The 16000-nt window shown below is 48.6% G+C and overlaps 1 protein-coding gene across 2 annotated transcripts; it reads left to right on the top strand.

The window, feature by feature from the left end:
• Window positions 1-368: 368 nt before the first annotated feature.
• Window positions 369-15399, top strand: LOC132322861 (TBC1 domain family member 17-like). Of its 2 annotated transcripts, XM_059837583.1 has the most exons (6): window positions 370-489; window positions 8211-8310; window positions 11152-11243; window positions 12621-12812; window positions 13896-13976; window positions 15269-15399. In XM_059837583.1, the coding sequence occupies exons 1-6, from the start codon at window positions 403-405 to the stop codon at window positions 15347-15349; spliced, it is 633 nt and encodes a 210-aa protein (XP_059693566.1). In that variant the 5' UTR covers window positions 370-402; the 3' UTR covers window positions 15350-15399. The 2 variants fall into 2 exon arrangements, with proteins under 2 accessions (XP_059693567.1, XP_059693566.1); XM_059837584.1 differs by lacking the exons at window positions 13896-13976; window positions 15269-15399 and adding an exon at window positions 13626-13709 and having other exon boundaries at window positions 369-489.
• Window positions 15400-16000: the final 601 nt, after the last annotated feature.

Below are 16000 nucleotides of genomic sequence, written 5' to 3'. Positions count from 1 at the left end.
ATTTGGTTTTTTTGGGATTTCCAGGGTCCGTGGGGGGGATGAGCGAGGGCCTGGGGGGATTTTGGGGCTGAAATTTGGGATTTTTGGGTGGGAAAATTGGGATTTTTGGGTGGAAATTTGGGATTTTTGGGTGGGAAAATTGGGATTTTTTTGGGGTAAATTTTGGGAATTTTGGTAAATTTGGGTTTTTTGGGGTTCCAGGGTACGTGGGGGGGGATGAGCGAGGGCCTGGGGGGATTTTGGGCTGAAATTTGGGGGAAAATTGGGATTTTGGGGTGGAAATTTGGGGTTTTTTTGGGGTTTTTTGGTGGTTTTGGGTGGGAAAATCGGGATTTTTTTGGGGTAAATTTTGGGGATTTTGGTAAATTTGGTTTTTTTGGGTTCCCAGGGTACGTGGGGGGGATGAGCGAGGTCCTGGCCCCCCTGGCCGGGGTGGCCCCCGACGAGGCCGAGGCGTTCTGGGCCTTCTGCAGAGTCATGGAGAGCCTGGTGAGGGAGAGCCCGGGAAATTTGGGGGGAAAAACCCGGAAATTGGGAAATTGGGGGGAAATTGGGGGGGAAATTGGGGAAATTTGGGGAAATTGGGGGAAATTTGGGGGGAAATTGGGGAGAAAAATGGGGAATTGGGGGAAATTGGGGAGAAAAACGGGGAATTGGGAAATTGGGGAAATTGGGGGGAAAAACGGGGAATTGGGGAAATTGGGGAAATTGGGGAGAAAAATGGGGAATTTGGGGAAATTGGGGGGAAAACCGGGGAAATTGGGGAAAAATTGGTGAGAAAAATGGGGAAATTGGGGAAATTTGGGGGGAAAAATGGGGAATTTGGGGAAATTGGGGAGATTGGGGGGAAAAATGGGGAATTGGGGAGAAAAAATCGGGAATTTGGGGAGAAAAACGGGGAAATTGGGGAAAAATTGGCGAGAAAAATGGGGAAATTGGGGAAATTTGGGGGAAAAACGGGGAAATTGGGGAAATTTGGGGAGAAAAACGGGGAATTGGGGAAATTGGGGGGAAAAATGGGGAAATTGGGGAATTTGGGGAAATTGGGGGGAAAAATGGGGAAATTGGGGAAATTGGGGAATTTGGGGAGAAAAACGGGGAATTGGGGAAATTGGGGAAATTTGGGGAGAAAAACGGGGAAATTGGGGAAATTGGGGGAATTTGGGGGGAAAACGGGGAAATTGGGGGAAATTAGGGGGAAAAACGGGGAATTGGGAAATTGGGGGAAATTGGGGGGAAAACGGGGAAATTGGGGAAATTGGGGGGGATTGGGGGGAAACGGGAAAAATTGGGGAGAAAAACGGGGAAATTGGGAAATTGGGGGGGAAAACGGGGAAATTGGGGGAAATTGGGGAGAAAAACGGGGAATTTGGGAAATTTGGGGAATTTGGGGAGAAAAACAGGGAATTGGGGAAATTGGGGAAATTGGGGAGAAAAACGGGGAATTTGGGAAATTTGGGGAATTTGGGGAGAAAAACAGGGAAATTGGGAAATTTGGGGGGAAAAACGGGGAATTGGGGAAATTGGGGAAATTGGGGAGAAAAACGGGGAATTTGGGAAATTGGGGAAATTTGGGGGGAAAAACGGGGAATTTGGGAAATTGGGGAAATTTGGGGGGAAAAACGGGGAATTTGGGAAATTGGGGAAATTGGGGAGAAAAACGGGGAATTTGGGAAATTGGGGAAATTTGGGGGGAAAAACGGGGAATTTGGGGAATTTGGGGGGAAATTGGGGGAAATTGGGGGGAAAAAGGGGAAATTGGGGAAATTGGGGAAAAATTGGGGAGAAAAACGGGGAATTTGGGAAATTGGGGAAATTGGGGGGAAATTGGGGAGAAAAACGGGGAAATTGGGGAAATTGGGGAAATTTGGGGGGAAAAACGGGGAATTTGGGGGAGATTGGGGAATTTGGGGGGGAAAACGGGGAATTGGGGGAAATTGGGGGGAAATAGGGAAATTTGGGAAATTGGGGAAAATTGGGGAGAAAACGGGGAATTGGGGGAGAAAAACAGGGAAATTGGGGGGAAAAACAGGGAAATTGGGAAAATTGGGGAGAAATTGGGGGGAAATGGCAAAAATTGGGGGAGAAAAACGGGGAATTGGGGAGAAAAACGGGGAAATGGGGAAATTGGGGAAATTTGGGGAGAAATTGGGGAGAAAAACGGGGAAATTGGGAAAATTGGGGGAGAAAAACGGGGAATTTTGGGGGAAAAACGGGGAATTGGGGAGAAAAACGGGGAATTTGGGAAATTGGGGGGGGGTTGGGGGGAAAACCGGGGAATATTGGGAGAAAAACCGGGAATTTGGGGGAAATTGGGGAAAAATTGGGGAATTGTGGGAGAAAAACGGGGAAATTGGGGGAAACTGGGGAAAAATTGGGGAAATTGGGGAAATTGGGGGGAAAAACGGGGAATTGGGGGGAAAAATGGGGAAATTGGGGAAATTGGGGAAATTTGGGGAGAAAAACGGGGAATTTGGGAAATTGGGGGGGGATTGGGGGGAAATAGGGAAATTTGGGGAGAAAAACGGGGAATTTGGGGAAAAATTGTGGAAAAATTGGGGGAGAAAAAAGGGGAATTTGGGGAGAAAAACAGGGAATTTGGGGAAATTGGGGGAGAAAAACGGGGAATTGGGGAGAAAAACTGGGAAATTGGGAAAATTGGGGAGAAATTGGGGGGAAATGGCAAAAATTTGGGGAGAAAAACGGGGAATTTGGGGAAATTGGGGGGAAAAACGGGGAATTGGGGAAATTGGGGAAAAATTGGGGAGAAAAACGGGGAATTTGGGGAAATTGGGGAAATTGGGGAAAAATTGGGGAGAAAAACGGGGAATTGGGGAAATTGGGAGGGGATTGGGGGGAAATGGGGAATTTGGGAGAAAAACAGGGAATTGGGGGAAATTGGGGGGAAATTGGGAAATTTGGGAAATTGGGGGGGGGATTGGGGAGAAAAACGGGGAATATTGGGAGAAAAACGGGGAATTTGGGGAAATTGGGGAAATTGGGGAGAAAAACGGGGAAATTGGGGAAAAATTGGCGAGAAAAATGGGGAAATTGGGGAAATTTGGGGGGAAAAACGGGGAAATTGGGGAGAAAAATGGGAATTGGGGGAATTTGGGGAAAAATTGGCGAGAAAAACGGGGAATTTGGGAATTTGGGGAAATTGGGGAGAAAAACGGGGAATTGGGGGAGAAAAATGGGGAAATTGGGAAAATTGGGGAGAAATTGGGGAAATTGGGGGGAAAAACGGGGAATTGAGGGAATTTGGGGGAATTTGGGGGGAAAAACGGGGAAATTGGGAAATTGGGGGGAAAAACGGGGAAATTGGGGAAAAATTGGCGAGAAAAACGGGGAAATTGGGGAAATTTGGGGGGAAAAACGGGGAATTTGGGGGGAAAAATGGGGAAATTGGAGAAATTGGGAAATTTGGGGGGGAAATTGGGGAGAAAAACGGGGAATTTGGGGAAATTGGGGGAATTTGGTGGGAAAAACGGGGAATTTGGGGAATTTGGGGGGGAAATTGGGGAGAAAAATGGGGAAATTGGGGGAAAATTGGGGAAATTTGGGGGGAAAAACGGGGAATTGGGGGGGAAAAACGGGGAAATTGGGGAAATTGGGGGGAAATTGGGGAAAAATTGGGGGGAAATGGGAAAATTTGGGGGGAAATGTCAAAAATTGGGGGAAAAAATGGGAAAATTTGGGGGGAAAAATGGAAAATTTGGGGAACTTTGGGGGTAAAATGGGGAAATTCGGGGGGAAAATGGAAAATTTGGGGGGAAATGGGAAAATTGGGGGAAAATGGGGAAATTTGGGGAAATTTGGGGGTAAAATGGCGAAATTTGGGGAGAAAAGGTCAAAAATTGGGGGTAAAATGGGAAAATTTGGGGGGAAAATGGGGAAATTTGGGGGGAAATGGGGAAATTTGGGGGAAAATGGGAAATTTGGGGGAATTTGGAGGAATTTGGGGGTAAAATGGGGAAATTTGGGGAGAAAATGGGGAAATTTGGGGAGAAAATGGGAAAATTTGGGGAGAAAATGGGGAAATTTGGGGGGAAATGGGGAAATTTGAGGGGGGAAAGTCAAAAATTTGGGGAAAATGTAAAAATTGGGGAGGAAAATGGGGAAATTTGGGGGTAAAATGGGAAAATTGGGGAGAAAAGGTCAAAAATTGGGAGTTAAATGGGAAAATTTGGGGGAAAATGGGAAAATTTGGGGGGAATTTGGAGGAATTTGGGGGGAAATGGGGAAAATTTGGGGAGACAATGGGAAAATTTGGGGAGAAAAGGTCAAAAATTGGGGGAAAATGGGGAAATTTGGGAGGAAAATTGGGGAATTTGGGGGGGAAATGGAAAAATTTGGGGGGAAAATGGGGGAAAATTGGGGAAATTTGGGGGTAAAATGGCAAAATTTGGGGAGAAAAGGTCAAAAATTGGGGGAAAATGGGGAAAATTGGAGGAAAATGGGAAAATTTGGGGAAATTTGGGTGGAAATGGGGAAAATTGGAGAGAAAATGGGGAAATTTGGGGAAAAGATGGGAAAACTTAGGGAAAAAATGTCAAAAATGGGGGAGAAATGGGAAAATTTGGGATAAAAATGCAAAAATTTGGGAGAAAATGGGAAAATATCAGGGGAAAAAAGTCAAAAATTGGGGGAAAATGGGGAAATTTGGGGGGAAAAGGTCAAAATTTGGGGGGAAATGGGAAAATTTGGGGGGAAATGGGGAAATTTGTGGGAAAATGGGGAAATTTGGGGAGGAAATGGGGAAAATTTGGGGGAAAATGGGAAAAAATTGGCGAAATTGGGGAAAAGATGGGAAAATTTGGGGGGAAAATGGGAAAATTTGGGGAAATTTGGGGGTAAAATGGCAAAATTTGGGGAGAAAAGGTCAAAAATTGGGGGAAATGGGAAAATTTGGGGGGAAATGGGGAAATTTGGGGAGAAAATGGGAAATTTGGGGAGAAAATGGGGAAATTTGGGAGGAAAATGGGGAAATTTGGGGGGAATGGGAAAATTTGGGGAAATTTGGGGGTAAAATGGCAAAATTTGGGGAGAAAAGGTCAAAAATTGGGGGGAAATGGGAAACAATTGGCGAAATTGGGGAAAAGATGGGAAAATTTGGGGGGAAAATGGGAAAATTTGGGGAGAAAATATCAAAATTTGGGGGAGAAAAGGTCAAAAAATGGGAGAAAATTGGGAAATTTGGGGGGAAATGGGGAAATTTGGGGAGAAAAGGTCAAAAATGGGAGAAAATGGGAAAATTTGGGGGAAAATTGTGAAAATTTGGGGGGAAAAATGGGGAAAATTTGGGGGCAAAAGGTCAAAAATTGGAGAAAAATGGCAAAATTTGGGGAGAATTTTAAAATTTTGGGAGGGAAATGGGAAAATTTGGGGAGAAAATGCAAAAAATTGGGGAAGAGATGGGAAAATTTGGGGGAAAATGGGAAAATTTGGGGGGAAAGTGGGGAAATTTGGGGGAAAACGGGAAAATTTGGGGGAAAATGGGGAAATTTGGGGGGAAAATGGGAAAATTTGGGGGGAAAATGGAAAAATTTGGGGGGAAAATGGGGAAATTTGGGGGGAAATGGGAAAATTTGGGGAGAAAATGGGGAAATTTGGGGGGGGAATGGGGAAATTTGGGGGGAAATGGGGAAATTTGGGGGGAAATGGGGAAATTTGGGGGGAAATGGGGAAATTTGGGGGGAAAATGGGAAAATTTGGGGAGAAAAGGTCAAAAATTGGGGGGAAATGGGAAACAATTGGCGAAATTGGGGAAAAGATGGGAAAATTTGGGGGGAAAATGGGAAAATTTGGGGGAAAATGGGAAAATTTGGGGGGGAAAATGGGGAAATTTGGGGGGAAAATGGAAAAATTTGGGGGAAAATGGGAAAATTTGGGGGAAAATGGGAAAATTTGGGGGAGAAAAGGTCAAAAAATGGGAGAAAATTGGGAAATTTGGGGGAAAATGGGGAAATTTGGGGGGAAATGAAAAAATTTGGGGAGAAAAGGTCAAAAAATGGGAGAAAATGGGAAAATTTGGGGGAAAATTGTGAAAATTTGGGGGGAAAAATGGGGAAAATTTGGGGGCAAAAGGTCAAAAATTGGAGAAAAATGGCAAAAATTTGGGGAGAATTTTAAAATTTTGGGAGGGAAATGGGAAAATTTGGGGAGAAAATGCAAAAAATTGGGGAAGAGATGGGAAAATTTGGGGGAAAAGGGAAAATTTGGGGGAAAATTCAAAATTTTGGGGGTAAAAATGTCAAAAATTGGGGGAAAATGGGAAAATTTGGGGAGAATTTCGAAATTTGGGGAGAATTTCCGGATTTGAGGAGGGAAATGTCAAAATTTGGGGGAGGAATTTGGGATTTTTGGGGATATTTTGGGGCTTTGTGGGGATTTTGGGGGGAATTTGGGGGTTTGGGGTTTTTTGGGGCAATTTTGGGGATTTTTGGGGCTGTTTTGGGATTTTTTGGGAGGGGATTTTTGGGTTTTTTGGATATTTTGGGATTTTTTGGGGGAATTTGGGGTTTTTTGGATATTTTGGGGGGATTTTTTTGATTTTTTTGGGGATATTTTGGGGCTTTTTGGGGGGAATTTGGGTTTTTTTGGGGCTATTTTGGGGATCTGGGGAAAATTTTTGGGGTTTTTTGGGCTATTTTGGGATATTTTGGGGCCTTTTGGGGGGAATTTTGGGTTTTTTGGGGCTATCTTGGGGCTTTTTGGGGGAATTTGGGGGTTTTCTTGATATTTTGGGGGGAATTTTTGCATTTTTTGGGGCTATTTTGGGCTATTTTGGGGTTTTTTGGGCATATTTTTGGGGTTTGGGGGATATTTTTGGGGTTTTGGGGATATTTTTGGGTTTTTGGTGGTTTTGGGGGGCATTTCTGAGTTTTTAGGGGGGAAATTTTTGTTTTTTGGGGCTATTTTGGGGGAATTTGGGGATTTTTGGGGATATTTTGGGGCTTTTTGGGGGAGAATTTGGGGATTTTTGGGGATATTTTGGGGCTTTTTGGGGGAATTTGGGTTTTTTTGGGGATATTTTGGGGATTTTGGGAGGGAATTTGGGGTTTTTTGGATATTTTGGGGATATTTTGGGGCTTTTTTGGGGGAATTTTGGGGTTTTTTGGGGATATTTTGGGATATTTTGGGGCTTTTTGGGGGAATTTGGGGGTTTTTTGGATATTTTGGTGGGAATTTTTGGGTTTTTTGGGGATATTTTGGGCTATTTTGGGGCTTTTGGGATATTTTGGGGCTGTTTTGAGATATTTTGGGATATTTTGGGGGGAATTTGGGGATTTTTGGGGCTATTTTGGGATATTTTGGGGGGAATTTTTGCATTTTTTGGGGCTATTTTGGGATATTTTGGGGATTTTTGGGGATATTTTTGGGGTTTGGGGGCAGATTTTGGGTTTTTTGGGGATATTTTGGGATATTTTGGGCTATTTTGGGGATATTTTTGGGGTTTGGGGGGAATTTTTGGGTTTTTTGGGGATATTTTGGGATGTTTTGGGCTATTTTGGGGCTATTTTGGGGTTTTTGGGGATATTTTTGGGTTTTTGGTGGTTTTGGGGGGCATTTCTGGGTTTTTAGGGGGGAAATTTTGGTTTTTTGGGGCTATTTTGGGGGAATTTGGGGATTTTTGGGGATATTTTGGGGCTTTTGGGGGGAAATTTGGGGTTTTTTTGGGCTATTTTGGGGATTTGGGGGAAATTTGGGGGTTTTTTGGGCTATTTTGGGGATTTGGGGGAAATTTTGGGGTTTTTTTGGGCTATTTTGGGCTATTTTGGGGCTTTTTGGGATTTTTGGGGCTGTTTTGGGCTATTTTGGGGCCTTTTGGGGGGGGATTTGGGGATTTTTGGGGGAATTTGGGGATTTTTGGGGCTATTTTAGGATATTTTGGGGGGAATTTTTGGGTTTTTTGGGGCTATTTTGGGATATTTTGGGCTATTTTGGGGATATTTTTGGGGTTTGGGGGGAATTTTTGGGGTTTTTGGGGATATTTTGGGTTTTTTGGGGTTTTTTGGGTTTCTGGTGGTTTTGGGGGGCATTTCTGGGTTTTTATGGGGAAATTTTGGTTTTTTGGGGCTATTTTGGGGGTTTTTGGCATTTTTAGAGGGGAATTTCTGGGTTTTTTGGGGGGATTTTGGGTTTTTTTGGGGCTATTTTGGGGATATTTTGGGTTTTTTGGTTTTTTGGTGACCCCTGTGCCCCCCCAGGGGGAGAATTTCGGGCCGGGCCGGGCGGGGCTGCGGCGCAGACTGGGAGAACTGGGAGCACTGGTGCGAGTGCTCAACCCCGGCCTGGGGCACCTGCTGGGTGAGAGCCCCAAAAATTGGGGAAAAACCAAAAAAAATTGGGGAAAAAACAAAAAAAATTGGGGAAAAAACCACAAAAATTGGGGAAAAAAACCTCAAAAAATTGGGGAAAAAAGCTCAAAAAATTGGGGTAAAAAGATCAAAAAAATTGGGGAAAAACAAAAAAAAGTGGGGAAAAAACCCTCAAAAAATTGGGGAAAAAAGCTCAAAAAATTGGGGAAAAATTGTCAAAAAATTGGGGAAAAAAGCTCAAAAATTGGGGGAAAATTGTCAAAAAATTGGGGAAAAAAGCTCAAAAAGTTGGGAAAAAAAATCTCAAAAAATTGGGGAAAAAACCTCCAAAAATTGGGGAAAAAAACTCTAAAAGTGGGGAAAAATACAAAAAAAAATGGGGAAAAAAGCTCAAAAAATTGGGGGAAAAAGCTCAAAAAATTGGGGGAAAAAGCTCAAAAAATTGGGGAAAAAAGCTTCAAAAATTGGGGAAAAACACAAAAAACATTTGGGGAAAAAAACAAAAAAAATTGGGGAAAAAATTTTAAAAATTGGGGAAAAGACCTCCAAAAATTGGGGAAAAAATGTCAAAAAATTGGGAAAAAACTTTAAAAAAACCCTCAAAAAATTGGGGAAAAAAGCTCAAAAAATTGGGGAAAAATCTCAAAAATTGGGGAAAAAAACCACAAAAATTGGGGAAAAAAACTCCAAAAAAAATTGGGGAAAAAAGCTCCCAAAAAAATTGGGGAAAAAAAACCAAAAAAAATTGGGGAAAAAGCTCCAAAATTGGGGGAAAAATAAAAAAAAGGGGGAAAAAAAAACCCCCTAAAATTGGGGGAAAAAAACCAAAAAAAAATTGGGGGTAAAATAAAGGAAATTGGGGAAAAAAACCTTTAAAAATGGGGAAAAAACCCACAAAAATTGGGGAAAAAACCAAAAAAAATTGGGGGAAAAAGCTCAAAATTGGGGAAAAAAAAACTCAAAAAATTGGGGAAAAAAACAAAAAACATTTGGGGAAAAAAACAAAAAAAATTTGGGGAAAAAAACAAAAAAAATTGAGGAAAAAATTTAAAAAATTGGGGAAAAAAGCTCCAAAAATTGGGGAAAAAAGCTCAAAAAATTAGGGAAAAATATCTAAAAATTGGGGAAAAAACCCGCAAAAAATTGGGGAAAAAAGCTCCCAAAAAATTGGGAAAAAAAACTCCTAAAAATGGGGAAAAAACAAAAAAAAATTGGGGAAAAAAGCTCCAAAAATTGGGGAAAAAACAAAAAAAAATTGGGGAAAAACTAAAAAAAAGTGGGGAAAAAACCCTCAAAAAATTGGGGAAAAATTGTCAAAAAATTGGGGAAAAAAATCTCAAAAAATTGGGGAAAAAAATCTGCAAAAATTGGGGAAAAGAACTCCAAAAACTGGGGGAAAAAGCTCAAAAAATTGGGGAAAAAAATCTAAAAATTGGGGAAAAAGCTCCAAAAATTGGGGAAAAAAACCTTAAAGAATTGGGGGAAAAACGTTAAAAATTGGGGGGAAAATCTCAAATAATTGGGGAAAAAAGCTCAAAAAATTGGGGAAAAAAGCTCCAAAAATTGGGGGAAAAAGCTCAAAAAATTGGGGAAAAAAATCTAAAAATTGGGGAAAAAAACCGCAAAAAATCGGGGAAAAAAGCAAAAAAAATTTGGGGAAAAAAATCTAAAACTTGTGGAAAAAGCTCCAAAAATTGGGGAAAAAAATCTCAAAGAATTGGGGGAAAAACGGTAAAAATTGGGGGGGGAAATCTCAAAAAATTGGGGAAAAAAGCTCCAAAAATTGGGGAAAAAAGCTCAAAAATTGGGGAAAAAAGCTCAAAAAATTGGGGAAAAAAGCTCAAAAAAAATGGGGAAAAAAGCTCCAAAAATTGGGGGAAAAAAGCTCAAAAAATTGGGGAAAAACAAAAAAAAAAAGGGAAAAAAACTCCAAACATTGGGGAAAAACAATCTCAAAAAATTGGGGAAAAAACAAAAAAAATTGGGGAAAAAAGCTCCAAAAATTGGGGAAAACCAAAAAAAAATTGGGGAAAAATTTAAAAAAAAAGGGGAAAAACCAAAATGAGGAAAAAAAATTGGGAAAAAAACCCCAAAGTTCTTTGTCCCCCGAGTGTCCCCAATGTCCCCTGGGTGTCCTTGATGACCCCAGTGTCCCCAATCCCCTCAGTGTCCCCAATGTCCCCAGTGTCCTCAGTGATGTTCCCCACTGTCCCCAATCCCCCCAATGTCCCCTGGGTGTCCCCTGGGTGTCCCCAGTGTCCCCTGGGTGTCCCTAATGGCTCCAGTGTCCCCAGTGTCCCCTGTGTGTCCCCAATGTGTCCCCAATCCCCCAATGTCCCCATTATCCCCACTGTCCCCAATGTCCCCAATGATGTCCCCAAATGTCCCCACTGTCCCCAATCCCCCCAATGTCCCCTGGGTGTTTCCCAATGTCCCCAATGATGTCCCCAGTCTCTCAAATGTCCCCCAATGTCCCCACTGTCCCCCAATGTCCCCAATCCCCCCAATGTCCCCTGGGTGTCCCCAATGTCCCCAATGTCCCCAGTGTCCCCAGTGTCCCCAATCCCCCAATGTCCCCACTGTCCCCAGTGTCCCCAATGTCCCCCAGTGTCCCCAGTGTCCCCAGTGTCCCCAGTGTCCCCAATGTCCCCAGTGTCCCCAATGTCCCCAATGTCCCCAATGTCCCCACTGTCCCCAATGTCCCCTGAGTGTCCCCAATGTCCCCAATGTCCCCAATGTCCCCAGTGTCCCCAATGTCCCCTGGGTGTCCCCAGTGTCCCCAATCCCCCCAATGTCCCCAATGTCCCCTGAGTGTCCCCACTGTCCCCAGGCCGGGGGTGGCCCCGCCGCCTGTGCTCCCGCTGGCTCCAGCTCCGGGTGCAGCCCCAGCTCGGCCTGGAGGGGACGCGGCGCCTCTGGGAGGTGACAGCCACACCTGGGGACACCTGGGGACACCTGGGGACACTGTGGGGACATTTGGGGAGGTCTGGGGTGGTGCTGTGGGGGTTTGGGGACATTTGGGGATGATCTGGGGACATTTGGGGGAGATCTGGGATGGTTTTGAGGGGATTTGGGGACATTTGGGGACATTTGGGGTGGCTTTGAGTGGGTTTGGGGACATTTTGGGGACATTTTGGGGACATTTGGGGACATTTGGGGTGGTTTTGAGGGGGTTTGGGGACATTTGGGGTGGTTTTGAGGGGGTTTGGGGACATTTTGGGGACATTTGGGGACAACTGAGGTGGCTAGGGGTGGTTTTGGGGTGGTTTTGAGGGGGTTTGGGGACATTTGGGGACATTTTGGGGACATTTGGGGACATTTGAGGTGGCTGTGGGTTGTTTTGGGGTGGTTTTCAGGGGGTTTTGGGACATTTGGGGACATTTGGGGTGGTTTTGGGGGGTTTGGGGACATTTTGGGGACATTTGGGGTGGCTTTGAGGGGGTTTGGGGACATTTGGGGACATTTGAGGTGGCTAGGGGTTGTTTTGGGGTGGTTTTGAGGGGGTTTGGGGACATTTGGGGACATTTGAAGTGGCTGGGGGTGGTTTTGAGGGGGTTTGGGGACATTTGGGGACATTTTGGGGACATTTGGGGACATTTGGGGAGGTTTTGAGGGGGTTTGGGGACATTTGAGGACATTTGGGGTGGTTTTGAGGGGTTTGGGGACATTTGGGGACATTTTGGGGACATTTGGGGTGGCTTTGGGGGGTTTGGGGACATTTGGGGGCATTTTTGGGACATTTGGGGTGGTTTTGAGGGGATTTGGGGACATTTTGGGGACATTTAGGGTGATTTTGAGTGGGTTTGGGCACATTTGGGGACATTTTGGGGACATTTGGGGACATTTGAGGTGGCTGTGGGTTGTTTTGGGGTGGTTTTGAGGGAGTTTGGGGACATTTGGGGACATTTTTGGGACATTTGGGGACATTTGGGGAACATTTGGGGACATTTTGAGGGGGTTTGGGGGGTTTAGGGACATTTGGGGACATTTTGGGAGGTTTTGGGGGGGTTTGGGGACATTTGGGGACATTTTTGGGGACATTTGGGGTGGTTTTGAGGGGGTATGGGGACATTTTGGGGACATTTTTGGGACATTTGGGGACATTTTGGGGACATTTGGGGTGGCTTTGGGGGGTTTGGGGACATTTGGGGACATTTTTGGGACATTTGGGGTGGCTTTGAGGGGGTTTGGGGACATTTGGGGACCTTTGGGGGCCGTTTATTGCCATCTAGGGCTCATTTGTCCCCTGGTGTCCCCTGGTGTCCCCGGGTGTCCCCTGGTGTCCCCGGGTGTCCCCAGGTGCTCTGGACGGGGCTGCCGTGCCCCAACTTCCACCTGTTGGTCACCTGTGCCCTGCTGGAGCTGCTCGGGGACACCCTCGGGGACACCCTTGGGGACAGGGACAGCCCTGGGGACACCCTCGGGGACAGTGACAGCGACAGCGACGCGGCCCAGGGGGACACGGACAGCGAGGACAGCGACGGGGACAAGGTGGGGACAGGGGGTGGGGACAGCGGGTGGGGACAGGGGACAGGGCTGGGGACTACTGGGGTGGCACTGGGGACATCGGGGTGGCACTGGGGACACTGGGGACACTGGGATGGGGACACTGGGGTGGGGACACCAGGGTGGCACTGGGGACACTGGGGTGGGTTTGGGGACACTGGGGTGGGGACACTGGGGTGGGGACAGGGAGTGGGGACAGGGGGTGGGGGCTGGGGACACTGGGGTGGCACTGGGGTGGGGACAGGGGGTGGGGACACTGGGGTGGGGACACTGGGGTGGGGACAGGGGGTGGGGACACTGGGGTGGGGACACTGGGGTGGCACTGGGGACATCGGGGTGGGGACACTGGGGTGGGGACAGCGGGTGGCACTGGGGACACTGAGATGGGGACACTGGGGTGGCACTGGGGACACTGGGGTGGGGACAGGGGGTGGCACTGGGGAGAGGGTTGGGGACACCAGGGTGGCACTGGGGACACTGGGATGGGATTGGGGACATTGGGGTGGCACTGGGGACACTGGGGTGGGGACATCGGGGGTGGGGACACTGGGACAGGGTTGGTGACCCCCGGGTGGCACTGAGGTGACACTGAGGTGACACTGGGCTGTCCCCAGGTGTCCCCAGGTGTCCCTGGAGGTGGGGGAGGGGCTCAGCAGGGACACTGGGGTGGCACTGGTGACATTGGTGACCCCAGGGTGGCACTGGTGACCCCAGGGTGACATTGGTGACACTGAGGTGACACTGAGGTGACACTGGTGACACTGAGGTGACACTGAGGTGACACTGGGCTGTCCTCAGGTGTCCCCTGCGCTGTCCCTGGAGGTGGGGGAGGTGCTCAGCAGGGACACTGGGGTGGCACTGGGGTGACATTGGTGACCCCAGGGTGGCACTGGTGGCACTGAGGTGACACTGGGGTGTCCCTGCTGTCCCCAGGTGTCCCCTGCGCTGTCCCTGGAGGTGGGGGAGGTGCTCAGCAGGGACACTGGGGTGGCACTGGTGGCACTGAGGTGACACTGAGATGACACTGGTGACATTGAGGTGACACTGGGGTGTCCCTGCTGTCCCCAGGTGTCCCCTGCGCTGTCCCTGGAGGTGGGGGAGGTGCTCAGCAGGGCCGAGGGGATCTTCCTGCAGCTGGCGGCCACCAAGGTCGGTGTCCCCAACGTGTCCCCAAGTGTCCCCAGGTGTCCCCAAAGTGACCCCAAAAGAGACCTGGAAGTGTCCCAGAAGTGACCCCAGAAATGTTCCCAAGGTGTCCCCAAAGTGACCCCAAAACTGACCCCAAAAGTGTCCCCAAGGTGACTCCCAGGTGTCCCTGAAGTGTCCCCAAAGTGACCCAAAAGTGACCCCAAAAGTGTCCCCAAGGTGTCCCCAAACTGTCCCCAAAAGTGCCCCAAAAGTGACCCTGAAGTGTCCCCAAGGTGTCCCCAAAGTGACCCCAGAAGTGTCCCCAAACTGTCCCCAAGGTGTCCCCAAACTGTCCCCAAAGTAACCCCAAAAGTGACCCCAAACTGTCCCCAAAAGTGACCCCAAACTGTCCCCAAAAGTGTCCCCAGACTGACCCCAAAAGTGTCCCCAAGGTGTCCCCAAACTGTCCCCAAAGTAACCCCAAAAGTGACCCCAAACTGTCCCCAAAAGTGACCCCAAACTGTCCCCAAAAGTGTCCCCAGACTGACCCCAAAAGTGTCCCCAAGGTGTCCCCAAACTGTCCCCAAAAGTGACCCCAAAAGTGACCCTGAAGTGTCCCCAAGGTGTCCCCAGACTGACCCCAAAGTGTCCCCAAAGTGACCCCAAACTGTCCCCAAGACTGACCCCAAAGTGTCCCCAGGATGACTCCCAGGTGTCCCCAAACTGTCCCCAAGGTGTCCCCAAAAGTGACCCCAAAAGTGTCTCCAAACTGTCCCCAAAAGTGTCCCCAAAGTGATCCCAAAGTGTCCCCAAGGTGTCCCCAGAAATGTCCCTAAGTGACCTCAAATGACCCCTGAGTGACCCCAAACCTGACCCCAATGTCTCCAACTGACCCCTGAGTGACCCCAATGTCCCCCAGATGTCCCCAAACTGACCCTGGAAATGTCCCCAGATGACCCCAAATGACCCCAGGTGACCCCAAAGTGACCCCAAATGACCCCTGAGTGACCCCAGGTGACTCCAAATGACCCCTGAGTGACCCCAGGTGACCCCGGGTGACCCCAGGTGACCCCAAATGACCCCGGGTGACCCCGGGTGACCCCAAAGTGACCCCAGGTGACCCCAAAGTGACCCCAGGTGACCCCTGAGTGACCCCAGGTGACCCCGGGTGACCCTGGGTGACCCCAGGTGACCCCAGGTGACCCCGGGTGACCCCAAAGTGACCCCAGGTGACCCCAAAGTGACCCCAGGTGACCCCGGGTGACCCCAGGTGACCCCGGTGACCCCGGGTGACCCCGCTGTTCCCCCCCCAGGATCTGCCCCCGGCCCTGCAGGAGCTGCTGGGACTGGGGGGGCCCCAACCCCCCCCGGAGCCGCCCCCCGAGACCCCCTGAGGGACTGGGAGCACTGGGAGGGACTGGGAGGGACTGGGAGGGACTGGGAGGGACTGGGAGGGACTGGGAGGGACTGGGAGGGACTGGGAGCACTGTGAGCCCCAACTGGGAACACTGGGAGGGACTGGGAGGGACTGGGGGGGACTGGGAGCCAAACTGGGAGCACTGGGAGGGACTGGGAGCCAAACTGGGAGCACTGGGAGCCCAAACTGGGAGCACTGGGAGGGACTGGGAGCCCAAACTGGGAGCACTGGGAGGGACTGGGAGCCAAACTGGGAGCACTGGGAGGGACTGGGAGCCCAAACTGGGAGCACTGGGAGGGACTGGGAACCCCAACTGGGAGGGACTGAGAGCCCAACTGGGAGCTCAAACTGGGAGGGACTGGGAGTCCAAACTGGGAGCACTGGGAGCCCAGACTGGGAGCTCAAACTGGGAGCACTGGGAGCCCCAACTGGGAGGGACTGGGAGCCCCAACTGGGAGCCCAAACTGGGAGCACTGGGAGCCCAACTGGGAGCCCAAACTGGGAGCACTGGGAGCCCCAACTGGGAGCACTGGAAGCCCCAACTGGGAGCCCAAACTGGGAGCACTGGGAACCCCAACTGGGAGGGACTGGGAGCCCAAACTGGGAGCCCCAACTGGGAGCACTGGGA

This window comes from Haemorhous mexicanus, unplaced genomic scaffold (assembly GCF_027477595.1).
Source record: "Haemorhous mexicanus isolate bHaeMex1 unplaced genomic scaffold, bHaeMex1.pri scaffold_172_ctg1, whole genome shotgun sequence".
NCBI classification, from domain to species: domain Eukaryota; kingdom Metazoa; phylum Chordata; class Aves; order Passeriformes; family Fringillidae; genus Haemorhous; species Haemorhous mexicanus.
The sequence above is the reverse complement of the archived record's forward strand: the minus strand, read 5'-3'. Positions and strand labels throughout refer to the sequence as shown.